The sequence below is a fragment of the Pleurodeles waltl genome, chromosome 6 (genome assembly GCF_031143425.1).
Source record: "Pleurodeles waltl isolate 20211129_DDA chromosome 6, aPleWal1.hap1.20221129, whole genome shotgun sequence".
NCBI classification, from domain to species: domain Eukaryota; kingdom Metazoa; phylum Chordata; class Amphibia; order Caudata; family Salamandridae; genus Pleurodeles; species Pleurodeles waltl.
Genome location: NC_090445.1, coordinates 52,558,088 through 52,578,155, shown reverse-complemented (window position 1 = coordinate 52,578,155; position 20,068 = coordinate 52,558,088). Strand labels below are relative to the sequence as shown.

Below are 20,068 nucleotides of genomic sequence, written 5' to 3'. Positions count from 1 at the left end.
TTGCTAATGTGTATATACTTAGGGGGTCATTCTGAGGGAACCGTCAGAATACCGCTGCGCGGTCAAAAGACCGCTGCGGTTATTCTGAGTTCCCAGCTGGGCTGGCGGGCGACCGCCAGAAGGCCGCCCGCCAGCCCAGCAGGAAACCCCCTTCCATGAGGATACCGGCTCCGAATGGAGCCGGCGGAGTGGAAGGGGTGCGACGGGTGCAGTTGCACCCATCGCGATTTTCAGTGTCTGCTTGGCAGACACTGAAAATCTTGGTGGGGCCCTGTTAGGGGGCCCCTGCAGTGCCCATGCCTTTGGCATGGGCACTGCAGGGACCCCCAGGGGCCCCACGACACCCGTTACCGCCAGCCAGGTTCTGGCGGTCAAAACCGCCAGAACCAGGCTGGCGGTAAGGGGGTCGGAATCCCCATGGCGGCGCTGCTTGCAGCGCCGCCATGGAGGATTCCCTTGGGCAGCGGGAAACCGGCGGGGCACCGCCGGTTTCCCGTTTCTGACCGCGGCTGTACCGCCGCGGTCAGAATGCCCATGGGAGCACCGCCAGCCTGTTGGCGGTGCTCCCGCGGTCGTTGGCCCTGGCGGTCCATGACCACCAGGGTCAGAATGACCCCCTTAGTGTGTACTCCCCTCCAGTCAGGGGGAACTGCCTATAAGTATTCTAGTGTTGTGTGTAACACTGTGTGGTTCTTTCATGTGTGATAAGTTTCTATGTGACTCTAGTGGTATTGCATAAGCTTTGCATGTCTCCTAGATAAGTCTTGGCTGCTTATCAACAGCTACCTCTAGAGAGCCCTGAATTCCTAGACACTGCCTAAACTTCACTAATAGGGCATACCTGAACCTGGTATAAGGTGATAGAACCATAGCTCTCCACCACACACCAGGTCAGCTTCCAACAGTGCGGTTAAAAGACGATAACACCTACAACATGTCAAACCACTTGCGTGCCCAACCTAAAAATAGGCTACAGTACTCCTAGCTCTGGAACTGGACTCAGACTTACAAGTGCCTTAGGCCGTGGCTGCACTCATTTCCCTAGCCCATCATGTCAGATCATTGCCGAAATCCCGATGACCAGCCAGATATGCCGCTAGCTGTCTGGCCTAATTCGGGATTATGTCCCCCTTGTCCTTGCTGTGAGCCCACCCCCACCACATAGTAGGGTCTTCCCTGCCTTATCTCAGCATGACTCCTATAGCTTGAATGTTGTAGTTTGCACTCAGCTATTTGTCTGTCTCTAATCTAGTTGTTGCCTCAATTTTCCATGGTAATGTTTGTCAGTACGATGCGCTGTTGTACGAAGATGCTAATCCTGTGTTAATTGTACATTCAAAAACTTTCAATAAAGAGCAATTAAAAAAAAAACATAACTGGGAACTTGTTTACTCCTGTCCATTTCTGCTATGGTTTGGGTAATATAACAACCACTTGTCATATATGCAGACATGTGATATTAGTGTTAGCATATCAATATGACCGGTATCATCTGTGTCCTTCTTTACTTAGTGTTTTGGTCACCGCTCCTAACATCATCCATGTGGATGTCGCCGAGTCAGTAGCAGTACAAGTGGAGGGACTCACCAGTGACATCAACATTGAAGTTTATTTTGAGAACCAGCTGAAAAACAAGAGATGCTCCAACATAGAGACCTTCACCTTAACCAGCGCCAACAATTACATGGAGGTCAAGAAACTGAAGGTATGATCCATCTTTTATTTGTCACCCTCTGTGCACAGTGACTCTTTTTGATCTTTGAAAGCACAACAAGAATCCTTCTCTCAGCCTGGCTTAGTTTAATGGGGACTTACCATCTCCCCACCACTTTGTGCAATGAAGCTCCTCCCCTCTGCAGTTTGAGAACCTCCCCTTTGTAGGTTATTGAGATTCTTCCCTTCTGTAGATTGGGGTGAACGCTCCCCTCTGAAGTGAGAATCTCCCCTTTGTAGATGAGAATCACCCTCTTTTTAGGTAAGAATCCGCCCGCTGTAGATTATTGAGAAACCTCTCCTTCTGTAGGATAAGAATCACCCATTATGTAGATTATTGAGAATCCTCCTATGTATATGGTTCACCTCTTGGGTATTGGGAATCCCCCCTTCTGTAGGTTGAGAATCCTCCTCTTTTGTAGAGTATCAATAATTCGCCTCCTCCCTTGGTTGAGACCCCTCCCCTGTATTGGTTATTAAAGATCCTTTCTTCTGTAGAGTTTGCTGTGCATCCTACCTATTTTAGGTTCTAACAATATTCTAACAATATTGTACGGGCAGGTACTGTGCGGTACTGAGTACCTGCACTTCTTTAATTTGATGCAGGGAGAACCTACACGTCTCAGTCCTGCTACAATACATTTAATGGGAGACTACCAGCCCTTTTCAGGAGCAAACAGGTACTCTTAATAGTGAGTACCTGCACTTTTATATTTCCATTTAAAGCCCTGGGCATACCAAGAATTAACAAGCACTGGCAAAGCAAATAAGGCAGACTGCCTTTTGAGTCCTATTTAAAACATTAAACATTGAAAAGCCGACGGAGCTGAAAAACTAAAATATATACATTTTTCTTTACACAGTGCATCTATGGGATACATAATTAATGCATGATGATTCAGTGAAGTTCTGAGATGCAAAATACTCCATTACCTGTTGCAATGGAAGCACCTCATCAGGTGGAATGGAACGAAGCAGCCACTAGCATGATGTGAGAGGAGGATAGTCGTCTGGGCGGAGCCACATCCCACTCCTTGTATGTTTTGAAGTGGTAAGAATAGGTTGAGACAGATGCACTTTTAAGCCAGACCTAAAATAAGAAAATACTTACCCTGGCACAAGTCAGTGTGACGTGAGATGGAACACTTCGTCAAAGTTACAACCCTTGAGGGCAGGGTAATTGATGTGAATTTCGCTTGAACGCACACACAAGAAAACAGCTGGACATCCACTATACTGAAGAGGGTGTAAATGCTATTTCCCAGACAGGGCAAGCTGGGGAGGGGCAGTTAAGCAGCATGGGGCGGGGCGGCCTAAATGCTTCATTTCCTGTTAGTTGGTAGCATATTCCTGCATCACTTCTGCACTGATTTTTTTGTCAGTCTCTTAGCAAGCTATTAAGTGGAGGGATCTCAACAAGATCTGACAAGAGGGGCATAATACTGGTGTGGGAAGTACTACGAGGTGTGGGAATGGGTAAAGGGGCCGTAAGCAGCAGGGGGTTAGCTACGTCATTAAGGGTGCCTGTGGGCAGAAGGACATGTGCAGCGGGATTTGGCTACAGGAGTACGCAAATATCCAGACTGTGCAGATAAACTGCTATGGACTGCCAACCCCTGACAACAAACGGCCACAGGCTAGATAGAGCCTTTGTCCAACTCTCAGTGACAAGTCAGTGGCATAACAAAGGCTGCCGCAGCCGCCGCAGTGCAGGGAGGTGGAGGTGGGGGCGCTGAGTTCCAGCGGGGGAGGCCTCAGCACAGTACCCTAGCATGAGAGCTCCTGAGTGAGTTTGGAGGGGGGCCCTCCATGTACTTTGCAGGGGGAGAAGGGCTCAAGTTTCTGTGGCAACTCCTGCTGTGCACAGCATCTGGACATGAGCTGCATGAGTTGGGTATATGACTTTATCTGGCCTGGTATTTTTGTAATATTTTAAGGGTGCTTAGATCCAATTTTGGGGCTCCAACTTTGATATTGTGAAACCAAAATGGGCGAAAGAAGCGAAAAACTGCTGTGTCTGATGGAGAACTCTTGATTTATATTGTTGGATCCTCGGGCAATCTGCAAACCTCAATTTGATAGCTGTCCGCAGAGTAACGGTCCAGATTCCTCCAACTTTTAACCTTGTTAAATCCACCAACAAATTTTTGTGATGCTAATTTTTGAAAAAATACTAAAAAAATTAACACCAAACTAATCAAAGACACTTTCCTTTGTAATATTCTAGTTTCATGCCACCTTTTATTAAATTCTTTCGGGTTTTCTTTTGTAGTGGATTTTTTGTGTGTGTTTGATTTTGTCACCACAAGTGCACCGGATATGCCCAGATGTGGTTCCCGGGCTCACTATGCCACTGGATTCAAGCTAGAATGGCTGATGAAGGGTGGTACCCTGAAACTGGTTTTAGGATGCTTGTTTCCGGTCCAGGAAGGACCTGGCTTGGCAGTTCGGGCTGGACTGTTCCCATGAGGAACAGGGTCAAGGCTGATTTGCATACGGCTGGGCCCAACCTGGGTTGCCATGGTGAGCAAAAAATGATGGATTAAACCCAGATCTTTGTGACTAGGGGTGAATATTTGCATTGTTCAGCATTCCGTCCATCATTTGTTCTTTTTGCATTTGTCGCCCTAAGTGGGAAGGGTATGCCCAGACGTGGGTCCCGTGCTCACTGCGCCACTGAATTCAAGCTAGTCTGGCTGATGAAGAGTGATACTCTGAAACCAGTCCCAAGATGCTTGTTTCTGGTCCAGGGAGGACCAGGCTTGGCATTTTGGACTGTTTCCATGGGGAACAGGGTCAAGATTGATTTGCATATGCCTGTGTCCAAACTTGGGTGGCGTGGTGAGCAAAAAAAAAAAATGATGGGTTAAACCCAGATCTTTGTGACTGTGGGGTGAATGTTTGCATTGGTCAGCGTTCTATTAATCATTTGTTCTTTTTGCATTTGGTGCTCTAAGTGGGAAGGGTATGCCCAGACGTGGGTCCTGTGCTCACTGCGCCACTGGATTCAAGCTAGCCTGGCTGATGAAGGGTGATTCCCTGAAACTGGTCCTAGGATGCTTGTTTCCAGTCCAGGGAGGACCTGGCTTGGCAGTTCGGGCTGGACTGTTCCCATGGGGAACAGGGTCAAGACTGATTTGCAGATAGCTGGGTCCAAACTGGAGTGGAGTATTGAGCAAACAAATGATGGATTAAATCCAGATCTTTGTGACTGGGGGTGAATGTTTGCATTGTTCAGCATTCCGCTCGTCATTTGTTCTTTTTGCACTTTTAGAAAGTAGGCATTTTTTGCTTAAACCACTCTGCGACTCTGTCTGTTTGTGGATTCCCTGTCTGGGTTAGTTTGACAGTTTGGCTGTTTTCACCTCTTCTCTAGACAGTGACACAAAGGGTGCTGGGGTGTAGCGTGCATATCCTGATGAGCCATCTGGGCTAGAGTGGAGGGAGGAGAGGCCACTCACATCTGAAAGGGCTGTGCCTGTTCTCACACAATGCAGTCTCCAGCCCCCTGGTGTGTGTCTGGGGCCTGGCCTGGACAAGGAAGGATCTTGCAAGCAAGTGAGATTTTCCTTTGAAGTTGTGCAACTTCAAAGGCAGAAAGGGGTATAAGTAATGGCCCAAAACCCCAGGCTTCTAGAATCTTTCTGGAATCAAGAGGATCCTCTTCCAAGGAGAAGATCTGAAGAGCTGGAGGAGGAGCACTGCCCCTTTGCTGTGTTGCTTTGTTGGGTTGGCCTGCAGTTGCTGCTTCTGCCTTAAAAGAGAGCAAAGGGTGAACTTTGCTGGGTATCTTGCTTGATAAAATTCTCCAAGGTGTTGGAGTAGAGATTGCCTCTTGTTGGAAGTCCCAGGGATATCAAATACTTCAGTTTGATCTGCCTACAGCATTGGAAACTGTGTGTTTTGTGCTGTCCAAGAAGAAAAATCACCAAGACGCCGCTGACTTGCCGTGACCTGCCAACGCCACATGGAGTCGCACTGCCCTGCTTTGCACCGCAACCCTGGTCTCACCGACCCCACTATCTGATGCCACCACTGAACCGCTGTTTGCACCGTGACCTGTAGGCCCTGCACTCCAGCATCGCCTTGCTCACACTGCAGCCTGGGTATCCCTGATGCCGCCGCTCCTGCTACCACCGACGCCGCTGCCTGCACCATGGCCTGTGGACACCGCTTGTGAGGAACATGAAGCACTATCCCGTCTCGCACCGCAGCCCCGGCCCACTGACGCCAGCACCATCGACTCCAGTGTCGTCAACAGACGTCCCTGTCTGCACCGCAACCTGTGGACGCTGCACAGCTGACTTGGGCCTACCGATGACATTGCTTCAGCAACGACAACGCTGCTGCCTGCACCATGACCTGGTGACACCGCACGTCGTACCGCCCCACTTCACACCGCAGCCCTGGTCTCACCGACGCCGCTGGATGCTGTCACCGAGCCACTGCCTGCGCTGTGACCTGTGGGTACCACACGTCGTATTGTCCCGCTTCGCACCGCAGCCCCAACTCCATCCACGCCAGCGTCCTGACTTCATCATCCCGGAGCTTGATCTGCAATACGTATGACTTCAAGGGCCCAACGACCCCAGCACCGACCTCCAGAACCGACGCCTGCGACGCTGCTCTCCGTATCTCATTGCGAGGATCCCGACGCCCTGCACTTCCAAGGTACTGTTTGCCAGTCTTCCCAACACCGTAGCTGGCCCGCGACGCCGCGGACGACCTGAACTGTTGGTTTTGTTGATCACGACACCGTGATAGCCCCAGGTGGAGCTATCGACTTCAAGGAACTGTATTTTTAAGTTAATTCTTGCAAAATTCATATCTTTATTACTGTATGTTGGATTTTTCTCATTTTGGTCTTGTTTTACACAGATAAATATTGGTGATTTTTCTAAAACCTGTGTGGTGTGCTTTTGTAGTGTTTTTACTGTATTACTGTGTGTTATATGCAAATGCTTTACACATTGCTTCTGAGATAAGCCTGACCGCTCGTGCCAAGCTACCAAGGGGGTGAGCAGGGGTTAGCTAAGTGGGTTTCTCCCTTACCCTGACTAGAGTGAGCGTCCCTACTTGGACAGGGCGCAAACCGACTGCCAACTAGCACAGAGTGACTCTAAGAGTCAGTTGACTGACCTATCTGAGGTACAGGGACACAAAAGCCCCTTGACGCTGGTCCAGCTCGATGCACCCTAATGTCAGATCTTGCATGGTAGCTCCTGTTCAGCGCCTTTGATGGCTCTGACCCAGCTTGATGCACCTCAGCGCCAACGCATCTCGATGCAAGTCCTCACATCGCCAGCCCCAGACCTGGGGCACCATAGACGTCGATGCAGCGCAATGTCTCTTGACGGCAGTATCAAAGCTCCTATTTTGCAGCTTTGATGGCACAACTCAACGTCACGGATCTCAACTCCGGAACTCGCATTGCAGCTCCTGCTGAATGCAGGACAACACAGACTTCGCACCTCCACTCCAAGAGTACAAATTATTCTCGACAGCAGACTGAACTCGCTCCTTTGCGGTCAGATTGAACTTGTGACTTGGTCCCGGTCCAACGTGACCAGATCACTGTTATTGACACTTTTTGCTTTCAGGTGCTATTTTCACATTGAACTTTTAAAAATCCTAATTATAGTTCTACTGATAGGATGTTTGCCATTTTGGTCCCAAATGATTTATTAAATTGTACTCTATTTTTTTATAAATTGGTGTGGGATTTTTCTTGTGTTGTATTTACACTTTGGTACTGTTTGTGTGCTGCATAAATACTTTGCACAGTGCCTCTAAGTTAAGCCTGATTGCTGTTGTGCCAAGCTATCAGAGGGTTCAGCACAGGTTAATTTTAAGGACTTTTGGGTTTCATCCTTACAGGGATTGTGGTTTTTGCTTGAGAAGGGTTATCATCCCCCTCAATCAAAAACCCAATTTCTCACAGGATACAAAACTGGTAAGAGGCAAAAACAACAAAGGTACCAGGATGAGTGTGGTGTGCATCACCACAGCAGTGGTAACTCTACTATTGAAGACGTTGCAAAGCATCAGTTTCCTCTTGCTGCCACTACTTGCTCAGGAAAAAAACACGCCCTAGGACTACGATTGGCTCTCTTTCAAGTGTGACCCCAAAAGTTTCTGAGCTCCAGCGTCCATCTGCCCATCGTTCACAGTCTTCAAACAAGTCTGCCTAAGTCTTTCATAAAGGCACATGCCCTTTTCTTTGTGTGCCTCCGCTGTTAGCTCTTTCCAACCTGTGTCTTCCACATTTCTTAAGCCTGACACTTCCCTGTAATATAATGGCCTACAACCAAGTATGTCAAATTCAACAATGTCATGTTTAAAGTGCCTGTCCGTATCCACGGCCTACAGTTTCTTACAAGGCCGGGAACCAACCTTATACAGCAAACAGTAGCAGACCACTTGCTGGTTTGCTAGTCTTCTCTAGTGCCTGATGTCTTTAAAAATGTATTATTATGCCATTAATTAAAATGCTGGTCCTGTGTCTATCTGGTTTGAAAACATTTTCGACCCCATCACACTGCTGCCATTTCTGACCAAGCCAATGGAAAAACTATGGTTATCTTGAGTCACTTTATCTCCAGGATGAACTATTTCCTGACTTGATAAGAAGGAGGCAAACTGTTACATGTGAGATTTGACATCCCTACAAGCTTACTCTTCATTCTACGTTTTATGAACTTACACAAAGAAACATAAGATTCAATGAATGCTGTTGTGCACGTGATCCCTCACCATGAACCCATCTGTGTAATCTAAAAAAACATCTGGATTCACATTCTTTGGAACTGTACCACAATTATTCATGTGAAAAAGGAAAGGAGGGAGAGGAATGTTTCCAACAAGGACTACCCTGGTCTAAAGGATAGAAATTATTTTTTGTTCAGTTCCTGGAACAAAGACATTCCAAACTACTATACCATGTGTTCACGACACAGCTGGACGTGTGGCAGTTGCACCCCGTTTACCTTTGAGGTGGAACATCCATTGAGAATTGTAGGAGGCTACCTTTCTACACAGTGTACAAACATGTTGTGCACGCTGCAGAGAGTCTGAACAACCCCACCTTGGTTTACAGAGGAAAAAACTAGACCACCTAATGCTTTAATTTTTATGGTAGCTTGGTCGAGCAGTATGGCCAATCTCGGAGAAGTGCAAAGCATTTGTTGTACTCACAGTATCAACAAAAGTGGACACACCTAAAGGAATAACTTGAGACCAATTTACAAAAATACTTTAGATTTTTCTAAAAACTTTTAAGAGCAAGGTTATGAAAAACGAGTATATACTATTTAAGTTATGATTTTTCAAAGTTTAGAAAATGTCCTGCTTTTGTGCGTAATTATGACCATAGGAATCAATGGGAGAGAAAAATAAAAATGCATATAAAATCAGGCAATGCATTTACCAGTGTCTTACTTTGTTTCTAGGTCGAGGTCATCAAGAGGTCCTGTGTACCAGCCAGAGATTTTCGGGCGGTTCCCAGTTTTGGCGGGAGTGGCTGCTGAAGAGTCCTTGGAGCAGGTGCAGGACCACTGCGGGACCACTTGGAAAAGAAATGCACAGGTGAACTGCAAGGTGAGTCCATTGGGTCCCCTTGGAGTGTAGAGGTTGCAAGGGCTGGGGACTCTACGGGCACAGCTGGTTCTCTGGTGCAGGGGCCAGGTACGCCGGTTGTAGAACAGATATGTGAGCAAAGAGCTGCATGCAAAGGTGACCTTGGAAGCAGGAGACAGATCACTTGGAGGGGGGTTATTAGGTGTCCTTAAGTCCCTCGACTGAGGCTTGCTCCTGGTCCATTGAGAGCCCAAAGTGGAATTTTCTCCTGGGTGTCCGACGTTAGGTGTCCACTACGCCTGGCTATTTCACGGTTCAGCAACTGGAGGTGTCAGTGCCACCCAACTTGGCACACTTACAGGGTTTACCCTCCGAGTCCATCAGGTGGAATTTGGTCTGGCTGTTGTGTCCAATTCCTTGGTTAGCAGCTGGTCAGTGAACTGGACTTCAATGGTCTTTGCTTCTTTGTTGCAGGGAGTGATGCCTTCACACTGGAGGGAGATTTTTGGCGATTTTCAGAAGACTGGAGGCCCTCTGGGATTTTGTAGAGTCCGTCCGATGTCCATGCAACCCCTCAGTGGTGATTGCCGAATCCTGGGTGCAGCAGGCAGGGTTTGGTGCCTTTTACTTTATGCAGAAGGATTTCAGTTCTCGAGCCTTGTGTCTTGTTTGTTGCTGGCCTTCTTGTGTTCTTGGAATCTGATCTGCAGGTGGGCATTTAGGGGAGCTGCTAGTAGTGACGAATGGGTCATCTCACTTAGGGTGGCTACACCCACTATGTGACCACTTCCTGTGTGCAGAGGTCACTTCCCTATCCCTGTTATGCCATTTTCCTACCGTGAAAGATGGAGGAAAATTAAATGGAGCAGTCACCTCACATGCAACACCTCGGGTGGTGCAAGCTAGGGATGGGCACTCCTCCTGTCCTGTGTGCATTTTCCCGCTGTTGCTCACGCCAAAAGTGGGGGTTTGCAATGGGGGCGGCTATCTACTGCAAGCAACAGGGTTGGGGGGGGTCGAGTTTCAAGGGTGGCGAGCCCTTTGAAACTCGCAGACAGGCTGTGCACATTCCTGGGGGAGGAGGTGTAACACCTCTGCCCATGAAGGGCTTTGTTTTCTGAACTGAACCCAGAGAGCAGAGGGTCTCACCCCAGGGTTCCGGAATCTTCTCTGGTGGTTGCAGGCTGATTGTGACGGCCAGCAACCATGCCAGGGTTAGTTAGCTTTTGCAGGGGTCACCTCCGAGGTGGCCCCTAGGTACCTTTTGCAATAAATCCAATACTGAAACCAGTTTGGATTTATTGTTCAGAGTTGTTTGATACCAAACAACCCAGGGTTCACAGTGCCCATCAGGTATCTGTGAAGCTCATACTGACCAATGTCCAGCACATGCATATAAAACAGCTGCTCTGTTCACTTACTATGTCCCAGGTGTGGCAAGGACACAGTGGGGGCATATTGCTCATGCATCTATGCCCACACTTGCAGTATAGTGCACCCCGACTTAGGGCTCAAAGGCCTGCCAGAGGGGTGACTCACCAATATAGGATGCAGTGTGCAGTGGACAGGTCACACAGGCTGTGTGCCATGTCACTTTTGCATTTTAGGATTGCACCAGGACACTGAGCCTGCAATAGCAGTGCTGGGTGCAGTTGGATGCATGGTCCCTGAGGGTGGCACAATATATGCTGCTGCCTCAGGGGCCTACCCTTAGTACCTCATGCCCTGGGTACCTAAGTACCATTTACTAGGGACATTTAGTGGCAGCTAAAGGTGTTGTCAATTTTACAAATGCATAGCAACAGTTTGGGGAAAGAGATCTGGCCCAGGGAACCTGGTTAGCAGGGGCCCTGGGCACTAACAACTTTGAAACTACATCACTTATCAGGCAAAATGTGGGGGGGCTAACCATGTCAAAAGAGGCACTTTCCTACGCTACCCCGCCCCAAATGAAAGAGGATGAGACTACCCTTTCCCTAGTGAGTCTTCATCATCTGAGGGGAAGAACCTGGAAAGGCCATCTGCATTGGCTTGGGCAGTCCTAGGTCTGTGTTCCACTTGAAAGTACATTCCCTGTAGAGATATAGACCACCTAAGCAGCCTGGAATTTTCACCTTTCATTTGTTGCAACCATCTGAGAGGCCTATGGTCTGTCTGAACTATGAAGTAAGCCTCAAACAGGTAAGGCCTCAACTTCTTCAAGGCACAGACCACAGAAAAGTTTTCCCCCACCATGTTCCCTAGGGAGTAGTCTTCTGCTTAGAAAAGCAACAGGCTGGTCATGTCCCTCATCATTTTTCTAGGCTAGGACCATTCCTACCCTACATTCTGAGGCATCAGTTTGGACAATAAACGGCTTGGAGTAGTCTGGAGCTTGTAGGACTGGAGCAGAGCACATAGCATTCATAGTGTCAAAGGCCCTTTGACAACTCACTGTCCAGACAACCTTTTTGAGCATTTTCTTGGAGGTCAATTTTGTGAGGGGGGGCACTATAGTGCCATAAACCTTCCCAAATCTCCTATAATACCCAATCAAGCCATGGAATGCCCTGACCAGAGTCTGGGTTATGGGAGCTTCCCAAGCCAGAATGGTCTAGATCTTAGGTTGGATGGATGGACTTGGCCTCCACCTGCCCGCTGGCCCAAGTAAACACCTTTACCCTGCCCTATTTGGCACTTACTGGCCTTGATAGTGAGGCCTGCCTTTTGCAGGGCCTCAAGGACCGTTCCTAGGTGAATCAGGTGATCCTGCCAGGTGGAGCTGTAGACAGCTATGTCATCCAAATAAGCTGCACTAAAGGATTTCAGCCCAGTACAGACTTGGTTCACCAACCTTTGGAAGGTGGCCGGGGCATTCTTTAATCCAAAAGGTATAACAGTAAACTGATGAAGTCTATTTGCAGTGGAGAATGCAGACCTCTCTTTTGCTCCTGGGGTCAGGCCAATCTGCCAGCACCCAGATGTCAAATCAAAGATACTGAGATATTTGGCTGCCCATAGCCTGTCTATGAGCTCATCAGCTCTGGGAATTGGGTGTGCATCTGTCTTGATTACTGGGTTGAGCCCCTTGTAATCCACACAACACCTAATTTCCTTTTTCTCTCTTTTGGAGTGAGGTTTGGGACTAAACCCCATTAGAGGCTCTCTAACGGTTCAATGACACCAAAATCCAACATTTTCTTGACTTCTGTCTGGATGCTCTCCCAGACATAGTCGGACTGTCTGTAAATGTTGTTTTTCACAGGCAAGCTGTCACCAGTGTCCACATCATGGGTACACCAATCAGTCCTACCACGGATCAGTGTACTGTTTGAGGACTTGCCTGCAAACAGCCTGCTGTTGCCCTGTGAGGGTGTCTGACAAGACCACTCCATCCACAGAACCATCTTGTGGGTTGCTGGAGATGAGATCAGGGAGGGACTCACTCTCTTCTTCCAGTCCCTCATCTGTAACCATGAGCATGGTCACATCAGCTCTGTCATAGTAGGGTTATAGGCGGTTGACATGAATTATTCTTTTGGGATTTTTGCAACTGCCCAGGTCAACTAAGTTAGTGACCTCTCCTTTCTTTTCAAGTATGGGATAGGGCCCAGACCACTTGTCTTGGAGATCCCTAGGAGCTACAAGCTCCAACACCCACACTTTCTGCCCTGGCTGGAATGCTACCATAGCAGCTTTTTTGTCATACCAGCGCTTTTCCAGCTCCTGGCTGGCCTGAATGTTTTGGCTTGCTTTTTCCATGTGCTCTGTCATCCTTGAAAGTAGGCCAAGTACATAGTCCACTATGTTTTGCTTGGGCTCTTTGAGATGCCTCTCCAAGCCTTCCCTTACAAGACTCAGTGATCCCCTAATAGGATACCCAAACAAAAACTCAAATGGAGAGAATCCTACTTCCCTTTGTGGCCCTTCCCTGTAGGCAAAAAGCAGAGGGAGTCCTCCAATCATGCCTTTTAGGGTCTGACTAAATCTTTCAACCAACCTATTTGTCTGAGGATGGTATGGAGTAGTGAACCTATAAGTTACACCACATTCCTTCCACAAGTCTTTTAGGTATGCAAACATGAACCTCTGCCTGATACTACCTCCTTAGGAAATCCAACCCTGGTAAAAAAATACGCAGGAGAGCTTTTGCTTCTCCAGGAGTAGTGATGATTCTAAGGGGTATGGCTTCAGGCTAGTGGCATGATCCACTACCACTCGGATATATCTATTTCCTGATGCTGTCTGGGGGTAAGGGGGGCAGCAATATCAACCCCTACCCTTTCAAAGGGTACCCCAACCACAGGTAGTAGGATTAAAGAGGGCTTTAGGTTGCCACCTGCTTTGCCACTGGATTGGTAGGTGACACAGGGCTGGCAACAGTCCTTCACCTTCTGAGACATTCCAGGCCAGTAGAAATAATTCACTAGCCTTCTCCAAGTTTTATTTTGGCCCACATGCCCAGCTAGGTGAATGGTATGGGCTAGAGAGAGGAGAAACTCTGTAGTGCTGAGGACCTACCACCCTCCTGGTTGCACCAGGCTTGAGTTCTCTGGCCTCAATGAACAGGAGTCCATCCTCTCAATAAACCCTGTGGGTACCACTGGCACTACTCTTTTCTTCCTGTGCAGCTTTCTGCCTCAGGCCTTCAAGAGTGGGACAGGTTCTTTGTCCCTGGTACAGATCCTCCCTGGAGGGTCCCCCTGGGCCTAAGAGCTCAAGGTGGTAAGGCCCAAGCTCTGCAGGCTCAGTTCCCTCTGGGAATAACAAGTCCCCTTCCTGAGAGGAGGGTCTCTGACTTAGGATCTGTATAGAAGCTGTCTCCCCAGTTTTCTTGCCTTTTCTCTTGGAAGGTTGGTCCACTATTTCAGGGTCCAACACTTCTTTTTCTCTCTGAAGTTTGCTCTGTGCCTTAGTCTCAACACAGGCCGATTCTGGGATCCCAAGCATGGCTGCATGGGTCTTCAGTTCTACTTCTGCCCAGTAGGAATGCTCCAGGTCATTTCCAAGCAGACAATCTACTGGGATGGATGGGGACACAACCACTTCCTTCTGTCCAACTACTTCCCCCAAGTCAAATGTTACCATAGCCATGGGGTAGAACTTTATCTCATTGTCAGCATTGGTGACAGGATAAGACGTCCCTATCAGGAACTGATTTGAGTGGACCAAGTGCTGTGCCACCATGGTGACACTAACTCCTGTGTCCCTCAGGGCTTCAACTTTTTCCCCATTTATCAAAGGGTGCTGCCTGTATTTTTGCATATTACTAGGCCAGGCGGCAGAGGATAATTCTATGCCTCCCTCTGTGACTAGTGTTGCCTCTGTGAGTTCACTGCATGGTCAGGCCACAACTCTGATCCCCTCTGGAGATTAGCAACTGCATTTACTGCAGGTGCGCTAGAGGCACTTTTCCTGTTTTTACAGGTAAGGTCTCCAGTTTGGTGCCCTCTATTCTTGCAATGATAGCACCAAGCCTTGTTGGGATCGAAGGGCCAGATGTATCATGCATTTTTGCAGTTGCTCAGTCTGTGACCGCAAAAATTCATTTTGGTATGTATGAATTCCAATTTGCTATTTGGTAACTTGTTCCCAAATCACAAATTGGAATTGCAACTACATACCGATTCAATATTAGGAAGGGGCGTGTCAAGGGCATCCCTTCCTAATACCGAATTGCAGCACTATGCAGGAATGTTTTGTGACCGAAATGCGGTTGCAAAACATTAGCATTTTATCAACTACTTCAAGTAGGTGGTAAACCATTTTAAGTAGGTGGGACTCCTTCCTCTTAGTGAATGCATACAAAAACCAATGCACCACTGCCTACTCTTAAATAAATGAAAAGAAAACTTTTCATTTTTCTTTTTTAACCATCCCGTTTTCCTTTAAGTAAAACAGGCTGCATTTCTTTAAAGAAAGTTTGCTTTATTTAAAAGCAGTCACAGACATGGTGGTGTGCTGAGCACCGCAGGCCACCATCCTTGAGATTTTAGCGTTTACTAATGGGTTGGAAATTGCAACCTAGCTCATGAATATTGGTGAGGTAGGTCGATTTGCGAGCCACTGGGAATCGCTAAATGAAACTCCTGGAGTTTCATACATACAAATAGCGATTACCTAATTGCGACTCACAGAAAATCACTATCAGGTAATCGCTATTCCGACAAATGATTAATCTGGTCCAAAGTTCCTACCTTTGTACCCACCCCTAGGATGTAAGGAGTCTCTGGGCCCACCTTCCTGTGCAGGTTTTTGGAGCTTTGAGAAGAATCTTTGTTTTTTATTCTGTTTCCCATCTTTCCCTTAGGGGGATCTTTGACCTCTTTCTTTTGGTCTTCCCCACCCTTGTGACCAAAACTTGTGCCCAATTGTCTGCCTTCTTCCCCAACTCCAGAGGAGAAAGTGAACCTAGGTCTACCAGATATTGATGTAGCTTCCCGTTGTAACAATTACTTAGCAGATGCTCTTTCATGAACAGGTTATACAGCCCATCATAATCTTGTACCTTGTTACCAGCTAACCAACCACCCAAGATTTCTACTGAATAGTCCACAAACTCTACCCAAGTTTGGCTCTGGGTTTTTCGAGCCTCCCTGAATTTTATGCGGTACTCGTCAGTTGTAAATCCAAAGCCCTCAATCAGGATACCCTTCATAAGATCATAGAATTTAGAATTTGCCTCATTCAGTGTCAGGAGCATATCCCTGCACTTTCCTGAGAATAACTCCCACAACAGTGTGCCCCAATATTTCATTTAAATTTCCCACCCAATACAGGCTCTTTCAAAGGCAGAAAACCATTTTACTATATCATCCCTTTCTGAGAAGGGAGGGACAACTCATTTTGGGAGTTTGAGATTGAAAGGTTTCTCTCTCAATACTTGTATGCTGCCACCAGAGATGGGTCCTGGGCCCAACTCTTTTCTCTTTGCTTCAGGTTCCAAAAGCTGAGCCTCCAATGCCAGTCTTTTGGTCAACCTGGCCAAAGTCAGCTCCTATTCTGTGGGTGCACTAATGCTTGGGGAGGAGGAGTTACCCTCATTCCCATTGTCCACAGTATCATTCTCTCCGCCAGAGACTTCACCATCTGTTTCCCCTGTGGAGTGGGCTTTTTCATGTTGTGCCACCAGACACCTAACCTGGTCTACTTTGGCATGTTTCACAGTAGGGATGGTGTACCATGTGTTATGGAATATATTGCATCAAAGACTGTTCCCCTAGTGGCACAGTCTTCAATAGGGTGAACAATTCCAAGTGGCAAGCACATAGGTGGTCATTTGGACATTGGTGGTGAGTATTAAAGTGGCGGTAATACCGCCAAAAGGCTGGCGGTAATTACTGCCAAATTAAGACCATGGCGGTGATAACTCCCATAGACAGCCAATGTACCACACCATCCGCCAGGGCGTTAACACCACTCACCACAGTGGTAGCCATCAACAGCCAGGCGGAAGACAAGGTACCGTCCACCATATCATGACACAGCAAACCGCCACGATTTCCGGGGGCGGTACCAACGCCATCAAAAGCCTGGCAGAAACAGAACACAGAAACCAAATACTCACCAACAGAGACACAGAGAATATCAACACTGCCATGGAACCGGAACTTCAAGTCTTCTCAATGCTCTTCTACGCCATGCTCCACCTGGAACACCAACACTGACGAAGACGACGACGGTGAGTACAGCCGCCTAGCAAACAAGGGAGGGAGGGTGGAAAAGGAGAGTAACACACACATGCACAACACACACCATTCACACACACCATACACCCAACCAGCTGCAGTCGAAAAACAATGTCACAGGACACATGTCATAATAATGCAAGGACAACAGTAATGCAGAAACAATATTGTAATTGTATGCCAATAGCCACCATATGTCCCAATGTGATAAAAAATAAATATGAACAATTGTCCAGAAAGGGCCAATGCCTAGTCCAAAGTACAAAAGGCCCACATGGCCACAGGGCACAGTCCAAGCCCAAACCTGATCCTGACAATGTCCACACTAAACTGTGCTGGGGCAACATGTTGGAAGTGGGCAGGCACCTCAGGGGTAAGGGGGTGGGGGGCGCCTCAATTGAAGTGGGGAACTTGCCCACTGGTTCTGGAGGGGACTCCATGCCCATTTCTCTTTGCTGGGGAGTGAGTGCAAGGTCACAGTCTCTGAGGTGGGGATCTTGCCCATTGCTTCTGGAGGGGGCTCCATGCCCACTTCTCTTTGCTGGGGAGTGCAAGGTCACAGTCTCTGAGGTGGGGAACTTGCCCACTGCTACTGGAGGGGGATCCATGCCCATTTCTCTTTGCTGGGTACTGCAAGTTCACAGTCTCTGAGGTGGGGAACTTGCCCACTGCTACTGGAGGGGGCTCCTTGTACAACAGTCCTTGAAGGGTCGCCTACATGCCCTCAGCTGGATGTGAGGTCTGCTGTGTCTCAGCTGAATGTGAGTGCTGCTTTGTCTCTGCTGGTTGAGGTGTCTCCTAGGCAGCCTCTGCTGGAGGTGAGGGCTGCTTTGTCTCTGCTGGGGAAGGTGTCTCCTGGGCAGCCTCTGCTGGGGGTGAGGGCTGCATTGTCACTGCTAGGGGAGGTGTCTCCTGGGCAGCCTCTGCTGGAGGTGAGGGCTGCTTTGTCTTAGCTGGAGGTGAGGGCTGCTGTGTCTCAGCTGGAGGTGAGGGCTGCTGTGTCTCAGCTGGAGGTGAGGACTGCTGTGTTTCAGCTGGAGGCAAGGGCTGATGTGTCTCAGCTGGAGGTGAGGGCTTCTTGCCTTTCATTGGTGGTTGAGTGGGAACCTTTCCATTCATTGGTGGTTGAGTGGGAAACCTCTCCTTTCATTAGTGGTTGAGTGGGAACCTTTTCTGACATTGCTGGTAGAGTGGGAACCTTTTTTTGTCATTGGTGGTTGAGTGGGAATGTTTTCTGACATTGGTGGTAGAGTGGGAACCTTTTCTGTCATTTGTGGTAGAGTGGGAACCTTTTATGTCATTGATGGTTGAGTGGGAACCTTACCCCTCCTGGCTGATGGAGTGGGATTCTTGCCTTTCCTGGCTGGTGGAGTGGGATCCTTCCCTTTCCTGGCTGGTGGAGTGGGATCCTTCCCTTTCCTGGCTGGTGGAGTGGCATCCTTCCCTTTCCTGGCTGGTGGAGTGGGATCCTTCACTGTCTTGCCCCGATGATAGGAGGTGCCTCCACTGTCCCCGTGGACTGTTTGGCTGAGGTGCTGGGCTGGGCCGTTGGGACCCTCCTCTTACGGGCAGGACGAGGGGGGGGAGGGGTGGAGAGGTCAAGTTGGGCAAGGAAACTCTTCTTAGGGATAGGGGGCGGGATGAGGGAGGAGGGATAGGAGTGGAGGTTGAGGGAGTGGTTATTGGAGGAGTAGGTCTGCTGGACTTGGGTGCAGGTGCATGGGCAGTGTACTGATGCGAGGTGGATGGCTGTTGGGTGTCTGAGTGTGTGTGTTTGTGTCCCTTAGGAGGGGGGGACAGACAGGGTGGGAGATGACACAGGGGACGCATGGAATGATATTGTAGAGGTATCTGCTAGTGAGGAGTGTGTGCTGCTTGGTGTGGTGATGGTGGTGGTGACTGTTGAAGCAGTGCATGCAGGTGTAAGTGCGGATGTGACTGTGAGGGAGGAGGAGGATGAGGAGAGGGAGACAGTGGAGGCAGTGGATGTTGTTGTGTGTGCAACTGTCTGTTGTTTGTGTGAGTGCTTGTGGCCTGAAGTATGCTGCCTGTGTTTGTCTGTGCCACTCTTGTGTGATGTTTTGTGTGCATGCTTGTCTGTATGTGTGCATGAGATGGATTGGAGCTGAGGAGACTGGGACTGGGAAGTGGTAGTTGGAGGGGGGCGGTAGGAACAGGGACAATGGCTGGCTGCCATCAGAGAGGAGGCTAGAGCCTGAAATGATCTCTGTTGGGCTGCCAATCCACCAGGCCCTCCAGGAATGCATTGCATTGCTGCATCTGGGATGCCAGCCCCTGGATGGCATCCACAATGGTTGACTGTCCTACAGAGATGGATCTCAGGAGGTCCATAGCCTCCTCACTCAGGGCAGCAGGGCTTACTGGGGCAGGGCCTGAGGTGCCTGGTGAGAAAGAGATGCCCACCCTTCTAGGTGAGTAGGCATGGGCAACTCGGTGAGGGGCTACTGGGAGGGCAGTGCTGGTACAGGGGTGGCAGCTGTGCCTGGAGCTGAGGTGGCCCAAGAGGTGTCCACCACCACCAGGGAGCTTCCATGGGAGGAGGAATCAGAAGCAGGTTGTCACCTTCTGTCTCCTCTGTGGTGCTCCCCTCGCCCTCCGTCCCACTGGTTCCCTCGGCGTCAGTGGACTCTGCCTCCTGGGTCTTGTGGGATGCAGCTCCCTCTGTCGCCGGTGCCCCTGCTCCTCTGCCAGCTGATGCTAATGCACACATGGACAGGATGGTAGAAGAAATAAGGGGGGGTAGAGAGAGAAAGGGAACACTGGGTCAATTACAGCACCAACACCACAGTTGGCATACACATTACCATCACACACAGGGATCAGGATTGAGCACTATGCACCAAACTGGCATTCAATTGGCTAGGTGCCATAGCAAGATGAGGGCCAACTACCGCCAACTGAACCCCTCCTGGGACCTACTAAGCCCTGTCTGACATGGAATGCAACCTAGCTAGGTTACCTGATTTTGCGATACACCCATTACCCTTGAGCTGGATCACGCTGCAGTGTCTGACCTGGCATTAAGGGGCACCCACACCCACCATCCTGATCCTATGGCACCTAACAATTATTGTTATAACGGCCACTGTACT

General features: G+C 48.8%; 1 protein-coding gene across 1 annotated transcript in view; it reads left to right on the top strand.

Annotated features, from left to right (window-relative positions):
- LOC138299178 (complement C4-B-like) overlaps positions 1-20,068 on the top strand; it is a 541,079-nt gene that overhangs the window by 44,756 nt on the left and 476,255 nt on the right. Inside the window, exon 2 of the mRNA XM_069237273.1 lies at positions 1,513-1,705. Coding sequence (XP_069093374.1) covers positions 1,513-1,705 — 193 coding nt within the window. The remainder of the gene's footprint in view (positions 1-1,512; positions 1,706-20,068) is intronic.